A 12981-nucleotide genomic window follows, 5' to 3' on the forward strand; every position below is an offset into this window, starting at 1 on the left:
TTTCATGTTATCAGTCTGCGGTGTGCCAGTATCGGTAAGTGGTGATATTATTTGATCTATTCTACATTAAAAAATTTAACCCTGAGATGGGTAAGTGGCTGATAAAAAATAAAAAAAAATCCCGCGAACAATCAGAAGAAGCAGAAACAGACTCAAAAAAAAAGGACAGTATTTCATATTTTCCAGAACAGCTCACATCGTTTTCAGAACCAAACGGTAAGAGGCAAAAAATGTAATATATGCATTTGATTTTTGCAATATTCACTGTGTATGTTTTGTATTGAATATAAATGCAATAAATATTATAATAATATATCTCTCTATTACGATTTTTTTTCCTAGGGGGGCCATGAAATATTTTAATTTTTGCAAAGGGGGCCCTGACATCCAGAAGTTTGGGAAGTACTGTTTTAGAGAATATAGAGACAAATGCAAGAAAGCTAAACACTGTGTAAAACTAGCTAAACAAAAGTCATGGGAATACTTTGTCAAGAACATAGAAAATAAATATCAGGAAGGTGGCAAAATATTCTGGGGCTTTTGAAAAAGCTCAGAAATAGAGGAAAGAGTGTTAGAAAAAGAATTAGAGATGATAAAGGTGACATGAAAACTGGAGAAAAATATATCCTTCATGTATAGAGTAAATTCTTTAAAAAATTGCTAAATGAAACAAGCAGTGACAGCATGACAGTAAAAAAATTTCTGAACAGGCATGCAATCAGGAATACATATTCATACTTGAAGTATAAAAAGCCATCAAAAGTCTGAAATGTAGAAAGTTAGCAGGAGTCAATGATATTTGACCAGAAATGCTCAAGTATAGAGGTATAAAAGTCTTGCAGTGGCTGCACTGCATTGTTCAGAAGGCCTAGACAGAGGGACGAATTCCAGGTGATTAAAATAGAGCTCTCATAGTACCAATATACAAAAAAGGGAAATAATACGGAATGTTCCTGGTAAGATTTATGCAAGTATACTTGAAAAACAGTTGAGAAGGGTTGTGGAAGGGAAGCTTTGTGAAGAACAAGTTGGATTCGGACTAAATAGAGACTATCACAGCATTTGGCACGGTCAATTAATTCGTTAAATGAGTTTTTTATATCGGTTTTTGGGATACTGTTGAGGGTTGTGGTTACTGTCGCTTGAACGTTTTCGATGGTATCGTATCACTTTCCTTTGATCAGCAAATGAAGTCAGGGAAAAGGTCAAAGGGTGTGCTAAATCAGGTGAATATGACAAGTGATTCAACACACAAACTTGGTTTTTGCTCAAAAACTGTCTCGCACTGTTCGAACAATGAGATGGTGCATTATCATGCAAAAGTGACCAGTTGCCTGCATCATGATATTCATTCCGTACACGATGAATTCTCGCTGTCAAACATTTCATACTTCTAGATAAAACTCACCATTGACCGTTTGGCCAGGTGGAACAAATTCTTTGTGGATAATGCCCTTGGAATCATAGAAACAAATCTTTACTTTTGACTTCTCCAAGTGACTTTTTTTCAGATGCCCCTCTTCTGGTGGTCTCCACTCAGCACTCTAGCACTTTGGGCTCATACTCAAAACACCATGTTTCGTCACCAGTAATGATCGTTTCAAAGAAATTTGCATCCTTACAAGCGGTTTTAATGAGGTCCTTGCAGTGTTCAGTTCGATACGTGTTTTGGTCATCAGTCAGCTTGTGGGAAACAAATCACGAATTCAATTTACAAAGCCCCAAACTCTCGGTCAAAAAAATGTTGTGCACAGTTGATATTGGAATCCCCAATTCATCTTCGATCAGTCTCATGAACGATTTCGGGTTTTCTTTGATGAAATCACACACTTTTTGGATGTTAACTTTACTCAGTCCAGTTTTTGGATGGCTAGGCTGTTTGTCATCCTCAAGCATCTCACGACCACTTTGAAATCACTTAAACAACTCATAAACTTGAGTATGAGATAAGCATTCATCACTGTATGCTTTTTGAAGCATTTGATGCATTTCAAACACACTGTCATCACTTTTGGCACTATAACTCGGCTTCTAATGAAACAAATGTTATAAATATTTGTCACAACACTAATGAAGATTGCCACTTTTGACAACAAAAAGATACAACAGGTAGTGTCGTTAGCTTCTTCTATTTTCGAAAAGTTCAGTTTCTTTTTGAACAGAAGGTGTATTACAAAGATTTCTATTTTAAGTTTTGCAGACCTGTAAAAGGCATATGACAAGATACCAGGAGAAAGCTATTCAAAACACTACAGGTCTATGGTGTCAATTGGGCATTATATCAAGTAATGCTGGCAATGCTGCTTAGTCTTTATTTGAGTTATAAATCAGCAGTTATAAGTCTGGTGTCAGAGAAGGATGCACATTATTCCCTCTGTTATTATCTATATGAATCGCATTATGACGGAAAGTATTAAACCTGATGTCAAAATTAGAGATGTTAATCTCAGCTCTTTACTTTATACAGATGATGTTATACTTTTAAATAAATCCAGTACAAGTCAGCAAGATTACCTGATTAATTGAATAACTGTTGTAATAAATTTAGTATGAAAATCAGCAATAACAATACAAAGACAATAAAAATAGGGCAGAAACATTGAAAATATCAACAATGTCATGAATGAATGGAGAACTTATAGAACAAGTAAAACGCTTCAGCTACTTAGGCACAATTTTTAGTGAAGATGGTAAATTAAATATGGAAATAGACAGCAGAATCAACAATTAAATAAATTAAATATGGAAATAGACAACAGAATCAACAAAGCTGGTATGATACTGAATAAATTTATATGGAATAAGAGAGAAATTAGTCAAATTACTAAATTAGTTGTATTATTTCTAATCCAGCTGTATTAACTGGGTTAGAAATAAAACACTTGACCAAAGATTAGGGGCATGAACAGATGGCATCAATATCATAATAAAGACGATGATATTAGGAAAGAACTTGACATTGTTAGCATCCAGAATTATGTTAGCAGAGCTAATCTCTGGTATGATCACTTAATCAGAATGGGAAAGGAAAGATTAGCAAAACAGTTGTTCTCTGCCAGGTTGACAGGAAAAAGATCCAAAGGAAGACCAAGATATAGGTGGATTGGTACAGTAAAAAGTGTCTTAGAAGACAGAAATATAAGATGTGATAATTTTGGCGTCTTCACAGATAACATTGATTTTGAGAAAAATTGTTGATAGGAAGTTAGTAATGATGCAACTGCTTCATGTAGTACTGTCCTAATATCCTGCACATCCCTTGAGGATATATATATATATGTCAGGAATTTGATGATGATGAAATGTGTACTTATGATTTGAGTGATTGCCCAGTTCGTTTGTCATCTATCACGTCTTTCTGTTCCTCCTTAAACCTCTTATTCCACTCAAATGCACTGGACTCTTTCATGGCATCATCATCATAAACCACTTTTAACATACCTAGAGTTTCACTTGCACTTTTGTCTAACTTTGCAAAAAATAACTTAATAATAATACATTGTTGTTATTTCCCTTCACTCGATTTTTCCACTGGAAATAACATATCTGTTACTTTTGGTGAGAAAAAGACCGAAAACTACTGGCTCGATTGTTTTGGATATGACTCGAGGTGAAGCATCAATATATTCATTGCACAACCACATGGTTTTTCCAGGAATTTAATTGTTGCACTTCATATGTTTCTATTGTACTGTTTCATCATTTGGCAGGTTCAGTGGAACAACTTGAATTCTAGTCATTCCATTTTTGCTCTTGAGCTAGAAAAACAACAGGATCCTACAATTTCTTGATATACTTCTTGGAAGTCATCAAAGAAAAAGAAAAAAAAAAACTAATTTACTCAGTTTATAAGAAAGACTCGATACAGGAAGATACTGCCATGTTACATCTCCCTACCACCCTTTGCAAAAGATAGGAAGAATTAAAATGCTAAAGATATATAGCATAGCTAGTAACATAGCAAAAAGGGATCAAGAACTTAGATAACTTTGCCGCATCTTATCTCAAAATGAATACAGGTTCAAGTTGATCAATGATATCTATAAAAATTATATAAAATTTGGTGTTGTTACACTTTTTGGAAATCCTTTACGTGGATAAAAATTTATAGTTCCTTTATTTTCCATAATACAATCATGTTTCTTTGTTGTCTTCTCATACTTTCCATTTGCCAAAAATATATATATACAAAACCACATATCATTAGAAATTTAAATTTCTTCATATTTTAACTACTCTACTTATTTTTGTATTAATCCAAAAGTGTTCATGCAGAATTCATCTACAAAGGTGGTCTGAAAAGTTCTTGGCCTCAACCATAGATGGCAAAACTATTGGCAAGGTTTTTTTTTTCTAAGTTGGTACATCTGTCATAAGCATCCATGTGAAATTGCAAGTCATTCTATCAAGTAGTTTGTTTTATACAGCTGCCTGAAGCAAAAGTGTTGTCTGTATCCCTTAAAATCGATAAAATTGAGTATCTTGCGGTTATAAAATTCTTTGTAAAAGAAGGTTTAACACCAAAAGAAATTCATCCGAAGTTAATAAAAGTTTATGGGCACTCTTCTCCTTCGTTTTCGACAATTAATAAATGGGCTGCCGAGTTTAAACGTGGCCGTACCACCCTTGAAGATGATCCATGTGAAGGACTTCCAAAAAGTGTAACAACACCAGAAATCATTGATCAAGTGCACAATATGGTATTGGATGACTGGCGAGTCAAAGTGCGTGAAATTGCCGAGACTATAGGCATTTCAAAAGAACTTGTAGGATATATTTTGCACGAAGAATTGCAAGTGAAAAAGCTTTGTGCAAGATGGGTGCTGCACTTGCTCACAGCAGATCAAAAATGCACTCGCATGAAAATCTCTAAACAGTGCTTAGAGTGTTTTAACAAGAATAAAACTGATTTTGTGCATCGATTTATTACTATGGATGAGACTTGGATTCACCATCATCATCAGTAGGAAAGGTCATGGCATCAGTGTTTTGGGATACTAAAGGCATTTTGTTTATTAATTACCTTGAAAATGGTAAAACAATAATCGGGGAATATTATTCCGATCTTTTAAGCAGGCTAGACGAAAAATTTGTGAGAAAAGACCTGGTTTGCAGAAGAAAAAAATCATCTCTCATCAGGACAATGCATCTACCCACAAAGGTGTTTTGGCAATGGGAAAATTAAGGGATCTGCACTATGAATTGTTGGAACATCCACCCTATTCCCCAGATTTGGCTCCCTCTGACTTCTATCTCTTTTCAAAACTAAAACTCTTCCTTGCTGGTCAGCAGTTTTCTTCGAACCAAGAGGTGATTGCAGTTGTAGAGGGGTATTTTGCAGATCTTACTGAGAACTACTACAGGGACTGGATAATGGCACTGGAGCATCACTGAAATAAATGTATTAGTCTTAAGGGAGATTATGTTGAAAAATAAAATCGAAATTATAAATCTGATTTTTCATTGTTAGGCCGAGACCACCCTCATAAACACACAAAAAATTCTACAGAATATTATGGCTAAAACTCTGGAGGACCTCTCTTCCTTCTGAGATGTAGCAGGATTGATTATTATTATTGTAGGCACCAATAACACCTTAGCTCAGGAGTTGGCAAATGGCGGGCCACATGCAGTCCAAACGTGCATTTTGGTGGCCCGTAAAAGGTTGACCATACTTACATGGCATGTGGCCCGTATGTTGAATTATTTAAATAATACATTTTATAACATGAATAATAAATTAAAAATAATTTCATACCTATACTTCATGATATTGGCATGCAACTTGATGCAAGTCAATCGTGTGATTCATCATGATTGGGGATAACAAAGGCGATTTCATATGATGACAACTGAGATTTTGGTGCACTTTTGCAGTCGCATTCCCTGGTCTGTCTTTTTATATACTTCAATAACATCAGCTATTATTTTCAGAAAATATATATTTATTAAAAATAATTTCAAAAATGGATTCAAGAAAACATAAAATTGCAGATGAAGGTTTAATTATGAATGGAACAGCAAGTACTTCTTTATTGAAAATGGGAGTAAACAAGCCCCATTGTCTTGTTTACTCCCATTGATATTATATGAAGGAATATAATATCCGACATCATGAACTTAGAAAAAATCAAATTAATAAATTATGCTTTTTTCATATCTCATACATTAAATATTTCTGTGTTTTTTGAGATTGATATAATAAAAATTGATAACTTAAATATTTTTTTTTACTCACTATTTCCTCTTAATTAAATGCTTGCGGCTCGAATATTAAAAATAAAAGTTGAATGTGGCCCTCGAGTCTGAAAAGGTTGCCAACCCCAGTCTTATCTAATAAGAAACATAATCAAATGTATTAAGATTTCTATTGCTACATTATTATTCATAGTATTATTCTATTAACTTGCAAGACTTATTCTTAGCTGACAAATGATAAGCAAACATGCTAATTACTTGTTGTCTATGCATTCACATTTTACTAGAGGTATGATGTTTAGGAATGTCTTTAGGTAGTAGATTAATTTCATTTGGCAGTGTGAGACCATAGCTTTATTAGAAGCCTAAGTGGCTCAAAAAAAATTCAAGTGTGATCTTTAGAACATGGGGTTCCAGATTTTCTTATCCTTAGCTCACCATGCTGTTAATGTATTACAGCATAACATCCTTTTGTGAGTGAGATTCAGATTAAAAACGAAAAACTGTGAACATATCTTTTATATCTTCCAATAAATAATACATAGATATGTATTTTGTATACAGTATTATTGACACCACAGCTACTTCCATTGGGGAATATTATCAGTGATTTTCATAACAAAGAATGAATCCCAAATCAGCATATGTTCAGTAATGTTCACCAATAGTTGGGAGAAAGGGCTAATGTTTGAGTGTATGTCATTGACTGCTTAATATCTTATTACATAATGTGGATAAATAGGTAAACATTATTCAGATAGCACACATTGGTATACATGTCCAGCTGTATTATTAGTCTACTCTTCTTCATGTAGACATTCATGAAGAATTTCTGCTTGCCTCCATGTCTGTGCATTATTACATAATGATGGATTCTAGGCAATGTCTAGGAAACGTTACATGATGCAGGATTGTTTCTCTATCACACAGTGAATTCGACATTTTCTGAGTGGAGTTGTACAGCGTTAAATGCCTGGTATTGTTGGTGACCTGCTAATTAGACATACATCTTTCAGCAAGGCGTGATTGGTTAATTTTTGTAATTGAACTTTCTGTCCTCTTATTAAACATTTCTGGTCTCTCATTATCTAAATGAGCAGTTAGCTCTTTGAGAGATATGCTGTGGTGACATACAGAATTTGCCATAGTGATCAATCACTAATCTCATCTTGCTGGATTTCCATATGCATATGGTTACTTGAAAAAACATGATGTATGATTGCAAAGTAGTCATATAAGACCAATTCATTGTAGCAAATTACATTAGTGGATGCTGTAATTAGAGTTCATAGTCAGAATGTGCATCCAAACTGACATCGTCCATTTTAAAACGATTATTAAACTGGCTGCACATGTAATGAAACAATGTAACCTTTATAATCAGTATGATTGTTTCAGTTATCTACATCTCCTTAACAGTTAAAAATTTAACCCATATGAGTTTTTTGATTAAGAAATGTTCTTGAGAATAAAATTTTGAATTAATGACTGAGTTGCTACGCATCATGTATATATTTTATTGCTTTTATTTTATTAAATTTTTTTTCACATCAGTAATAATATCTTATTACATAAAAAAAAAAAAGCATCAAACCTATTGCTTTGTGACTGTAGTATTCATTACCGTAGTAATAGATTCTGTCAACTTGCCAGTGATGTTAGCAAATTGTACGGTTATTGTTATGCATGGTTATATACTTCTATTGAATTTCATTTCCACGATTTAAATGTTCTTAATCTCAGTTGCCAAATTTTCATGAGTCTCAGTAATTGAGTTTCATGATATATGATATTCATAAAATATTTGCACAATAGATGATAGATAAAAAAAAAGCTGAATTCTTATTTATTGTTATTATTTATTTTAATGTAGGGAAAACCATTTACTTCTATTCAACCGCCATCAGCATTAAATAGCTTATGCTTAGTACCCAAAACAGGTTAGTAAAATTGATATTATTTACAATTCAGAATTTAGTCTCAGTGAATAAGGAATAATATATATATATACACACATACTGGTTTCCATAAATTAAGGAACAAAGAGAAAAATCACGATAACTCAAAAAACTGGTGAATTTTTAATCAATTCAGTGAAAAGCAGGATCTTATGAGATGTGAAAGAAACACCCAAATAAACATTTTAATTCATAACAAATGGGTATATGAAGACATTGGTCAAAATGAGATTAAAAAAGTGCCTCAATAAGGAATGTGGTCCCTTCTCACAGCAATACAGCTCTCACAACAATGTATCATACTGTTTATAATGGTGTCCAGGAGCTCAGTTGGTAATAACAACCATTGCGTGTATAAACATGCTCAATAAGATTAAGGTCAGGAGATTTGGCTTGCCAGTCCATGTATATGATTTTGAAAATATTGGTCCACAAACATTGTCTTGTAGGATAAATGTCTCCCCTATCTCACTGGCATATGGGTGAGCATAAGGATCCAGGGGTTCCATGAAAGTACAGAATATGAAGAAACAGAACTATGACAAATCAGAACAGGACCTCCTCTTATAAGTTGCAGCGTTCATGGTTCTGCTAGGAAGCACATTTTCTCTAGTTTTCCCCCAGATCAGAGCATTTACTTTGTGGAGTAAATCAGGACTTGTGTGTAAACATTACAATACCGGCCCCTTATTGGTCTTGGGTCTAGTTGAAATGGAACCTGACCCATTTCAAACATTCTCTTGTGGTGTGGGGGCATGCAGACTACATACAAATATTCCTGTAGGCAAAGTGAGTTCTGACTGTAAAAGATTTTTCTGTTTCAGCAAGTAGATAATAGGAGATATCTCCTATTATCTACTTGCAATCCACTGTAGTTATAGGCTTGGCCTTCCTTTACTGTATTTTTGCTATTTGTGATTGTTGGAATTGGTTCACAGTTTGTGAACCATGGAACAACTCGCATGCAACCATCTAGCTACCTGACATCTCACTTTGCCTGCTCTCTAATCTTATGATAGCTCACCATCCGAATTCATTGGTTAAATGATATCTTGGTCCTCTCCATGAATTTTGCTAACATATGTCTTGTTCCCATTCCAGACACGAAACAAAAAACCATTCCAAAACATCCACTTTTATGCTGTGACATATTTGCATATACCTGACAGCACCACTCATTCATATATGATAACCAGACTTAGCATCACTTTTTACATAATATACTGACTTTTAATGTTTTTTTCCTTTTCCTCTCAAGTTATCTAAATTTTTCTCTTTGTTCTTTATTTTATGGAAACCAGTGAAGAGGTTACCTTCACTGAGATTATGATTATACTAAACATCCTTAAGGAAGGTTTACTGTTGAAATTTCCTTAGAATGGCAATGATGATGCTATGGGACCTTAGTCAGGACTTCTCAGTAGTTTGTTATAGTGAGTTCATTAAACAATGTGCATTATTATAAATGTTGGCTGTGTTATAGTCAACTCTCATAATATCAAACTTCTACTATGCACCTTGTAGGCATCAACTTGGCAAATGCTATCTTGTTATGCAGAGAAATCTTAACTGCTCATTCAACAACTTGTTATGCAAAAATGCATTTGAGTGCTTCCCATTGTCTTTTCTAGGGTATTTTGCCAAAATCTGTGCTAATTTTCTTACATAGCTTTGGATACTATGTATGCATGCATTGCTTATTGACACTAAACACATGCAATTTGTTTCTTGTTGATCAGTCACATAGGTTATTTGATACACACACACACATAAACACAGCATCAAGTTATGATGCTTACGTAGTAGAGCATACTGAGTCTACTACAGTATAATGGTATGCATAGCATCATACTGTTGTTTAGTGTAGTGCAGTATATGATTGCAATAAAACACAGTATTAATTTTGCAGCTATAGAAAAAGGTATATATATATATATATATATATATATATATATATATATTGTGAAACATAATCAGGTTCCTTCATGCGAATATTGCCTTCTTTGTTCATTACTTAGTCAACAGAAGTTAAAGTGTATGCAGAATGCTGCCAAAAACAGGTGAAACCATCTTCTACTAATGAAGCTGTAAAGGAGTATGGAAAGTGGATGTTTAAACGTGATGAGAAAATTGTTCAGTACCTCAAATGGACTAACTGAAAATTAATGTTGCTACAGTTTACAACATCACAATACAGCATGAAAGTGTAGGAACATTAATACAGATGATGATTCCCCACACACATATTCAAGTTTACAGAGATGAATACCCGCAAGACTTTCTTTCCTTACCAAAGGATCATGATCATCAAAGTAACTTCTGTAGAGTTGGGGGTGGAGGTGTTCTGATTCGATAGTCAGTGTTCCGTTCCTGCTGCATATTTTGCATGCAAAATGAGCTGATGAATCCATTGTGCATGGTGCCTATTGTCCATTCTGTAGAAGAGCTACCATGGTATTTGCTGTTTTCTGGTTAGAATTAGGACTGTTATTGAGTATTGACTTGTGTGACCTATAGGAACTATCATTATTGTATAGCAGACCATATGTATGTTTAAATATTGTACCTGTTCTCAGACAGTCTTCCAGTATGATGATGCATCATGGTACCCAGCCTATACTGTAAAGAATTAGTTTGAGGAACACTTGGCAAACACCATCATCAATCTGGGATGGCTAGTGAATTTACCTGATCTCTCAAATTGAATATACATTGGATATTCTGTAACATGCCATGAGACATATAACAGCTTGCATACTAAAAGTATATGCCATGCTATATTTCATTCTGTTACAGTGATGAATACTACTTTTGTTTGAAGGCTTTTGTAGTTCAGGTATGAGGACAGTGTTCAGCATTTGCCTTTCAATTTCTGATCGTACATATCATGAATTTAACCAGAAATTTATGTTCATATTATTATAACTTCCTCTCAACTATTTTCCTCCAAATTAATCTGTTATTTGTCACCCCAGTATTATCAGATCTTATATTTCAGTCTTCATTTTTATTATTATTTTATTTTTATTTTTTTATCTTGCATCAAACATTTGTTTTGCTAATTTTTTTCTTTCCCATTCTGTTAGTGACTATATTTTAAATTAGCTCTTCTCACATATTTAAATAATAATAATCTCAGGTTCCTTCGTAATATCTTTATTTTTCATAGGATTCTGCTATTGATGCCATCTATTTGTTCCTTTAATTTTTCTCAGAATTATCATATCTGTTGTCTGTAGTCTTTGATCAGCTGTTTTATTTCTAATCTCTGATCCATAAGTTAAAATTAGTTTGAACACTGCCTTGTATATATACTGCTAGCTTAGTGTTTTGTCTAATTTCTCTCTTATTTTATATCTCATTCACCTTATTCTATGCTGTATCTGCATGATATCCAAAAGTCTGAGGGTTTTCTCACCATCTGCAGCAACAAAAGTATTTCTTAAACAGCATTGAAGGCAGCAAGAACAACCTGGTTCATGGGTTGCAGGAGTGAGGTGGTATTTGATGAACATGTTAATGGAATGGCTATCATGAGTTGCATATGTTGTAAATCAAGAACTGACTATATACAGGGTGTTCGGGATAAATTTGACATATTTATAATTAATTATATTTTTCCGTAAGTTACATGTATTAACACACACTTCTCTTCATTTAAAAGTTTGGACCCTTCTTCATTCATATACAAGATGTCAGAAAGGATGGATAGCTGAAACCCACCTGAATCATGGAAGAGAATAACTTGTATCATGATGATTCGTGCCCGCCATCAAAATAAGGATATTACGACTGCTGCCCAATGCTCCCTGAATACAGTAAAAACAATCAGGCATGAACTAGAGACTTGCAATGGTGACTACGAGGATGTAGCAAGAAGAAAGATCCCTAGCAGACGATCTGATTGCGTTCGTACATCAGAATTCCTCGCAAATCTGCAGGAACAGGTGTTGAAGAACCCTGGCATTGGAATTCGGGCTTTGTTCGTGGAGTTGCTAACTGTAGTCAAGCCCTGGATAACAAGGGTAGCCAATGGTAGGCCGTATGTATGGCAGCAGGATTCGGCCCCTTGCCACACCTCTGGGAAAAGTCAAAAATGGTTGTCTGAAAATTTCTACGACTTCACCAGTCCAAATGTTTGGCCTCCAAACTCCCCAGACCTTAACCCCATGGATTATTTTGTATGGGGCGCAGTTGAAAAAGACACCAATCGCACTTCCAGTAATACAAAAGCCCAGTTAATGGATAAAATTAAAACAGTTTTTGCGGCCCTTCCCAGGGAGACTGTAGCATCAGCTTGTTCGAAGTTCCGAAGCAGAATTGAAGCTGTGATCGATGCTAATGGTGGTTATTTTGAGTAAATCTTGTTGATAGTATTGTAATTAACTCTGCCTGTAATGTTTTTTTGTCAATTCATTAAATTTAATAGATACAAAGAAGATTTTCTTTTTCCTTACGAAACTGTCAAATTTATCCCGAACACCCTGTATATAATAGTAGTAAGTTTTTTTCACTTGGTTATAATATGATGTTGAGTCATTAGCTCTCTAAATCTTACCCACACCTAATCATTATGGAGAGGTGAATGGGAGATGTGGATGAAGTATGTTGGAAGCTTGATCTTCCAGCAGGGCCACCCCACGCATGAAGGCTACATCAGTATTCCCGGCTAACGTGGGAAGCGTCTGGTGATTGGGCCAGCAACCCATCATTGGACGTAAAGTAGTATTGCTTGAGAAACCAAGGCAAAGATGAATCAAGTGGAAAAAGTGGATATTGATTGGAAACAGAAAAGAAAATGATGCAGAATAATTAAACTAGCAAC

At 34.5% G+C, this 12981-nt stretch overlaps 1 protein-coding gene across 2 annotated transcripts in view; it reads left to right on the forward strand.

Moving 5' to 3' along the window:
- l(2)34Fd (nucleolar protein 10 lethal (2) 34Fd) overlaps window positions 1–12981 on the forward strand; it is a 238401-nt gene that overhangs the window by 133635 nt on the left and 91785 nt on the right. For both annotated transcript variants that reach the window (XM_090401368.1, XM_090401370.1), the window contains exon 11: window positions 8072–8138. In XM_090401368.1, the coding sequence (XP_090257494.1) occupies window positions 8072–8138 (67 nt within the window). The remainder of the gene's footprint in view (window positions 1–8071; window positions 8139–12981) is intronic.

The sequence above is a fragment of the Typopeltis vanoorti genome, chromosome 12 (assembly GCF_054136105.1).
Source record: "Typopeltis vanoorti isolate ZY-2024b chromosome 12, IOZ_Tvanoo_1.0, whole genome shotgun sequence".
NCBI lineage: Eukaryota > Metazoa > Arthropoda > Arachnida > Uropygi > Thelyphonidae > Typopeltis > Typopeltis vanoorti.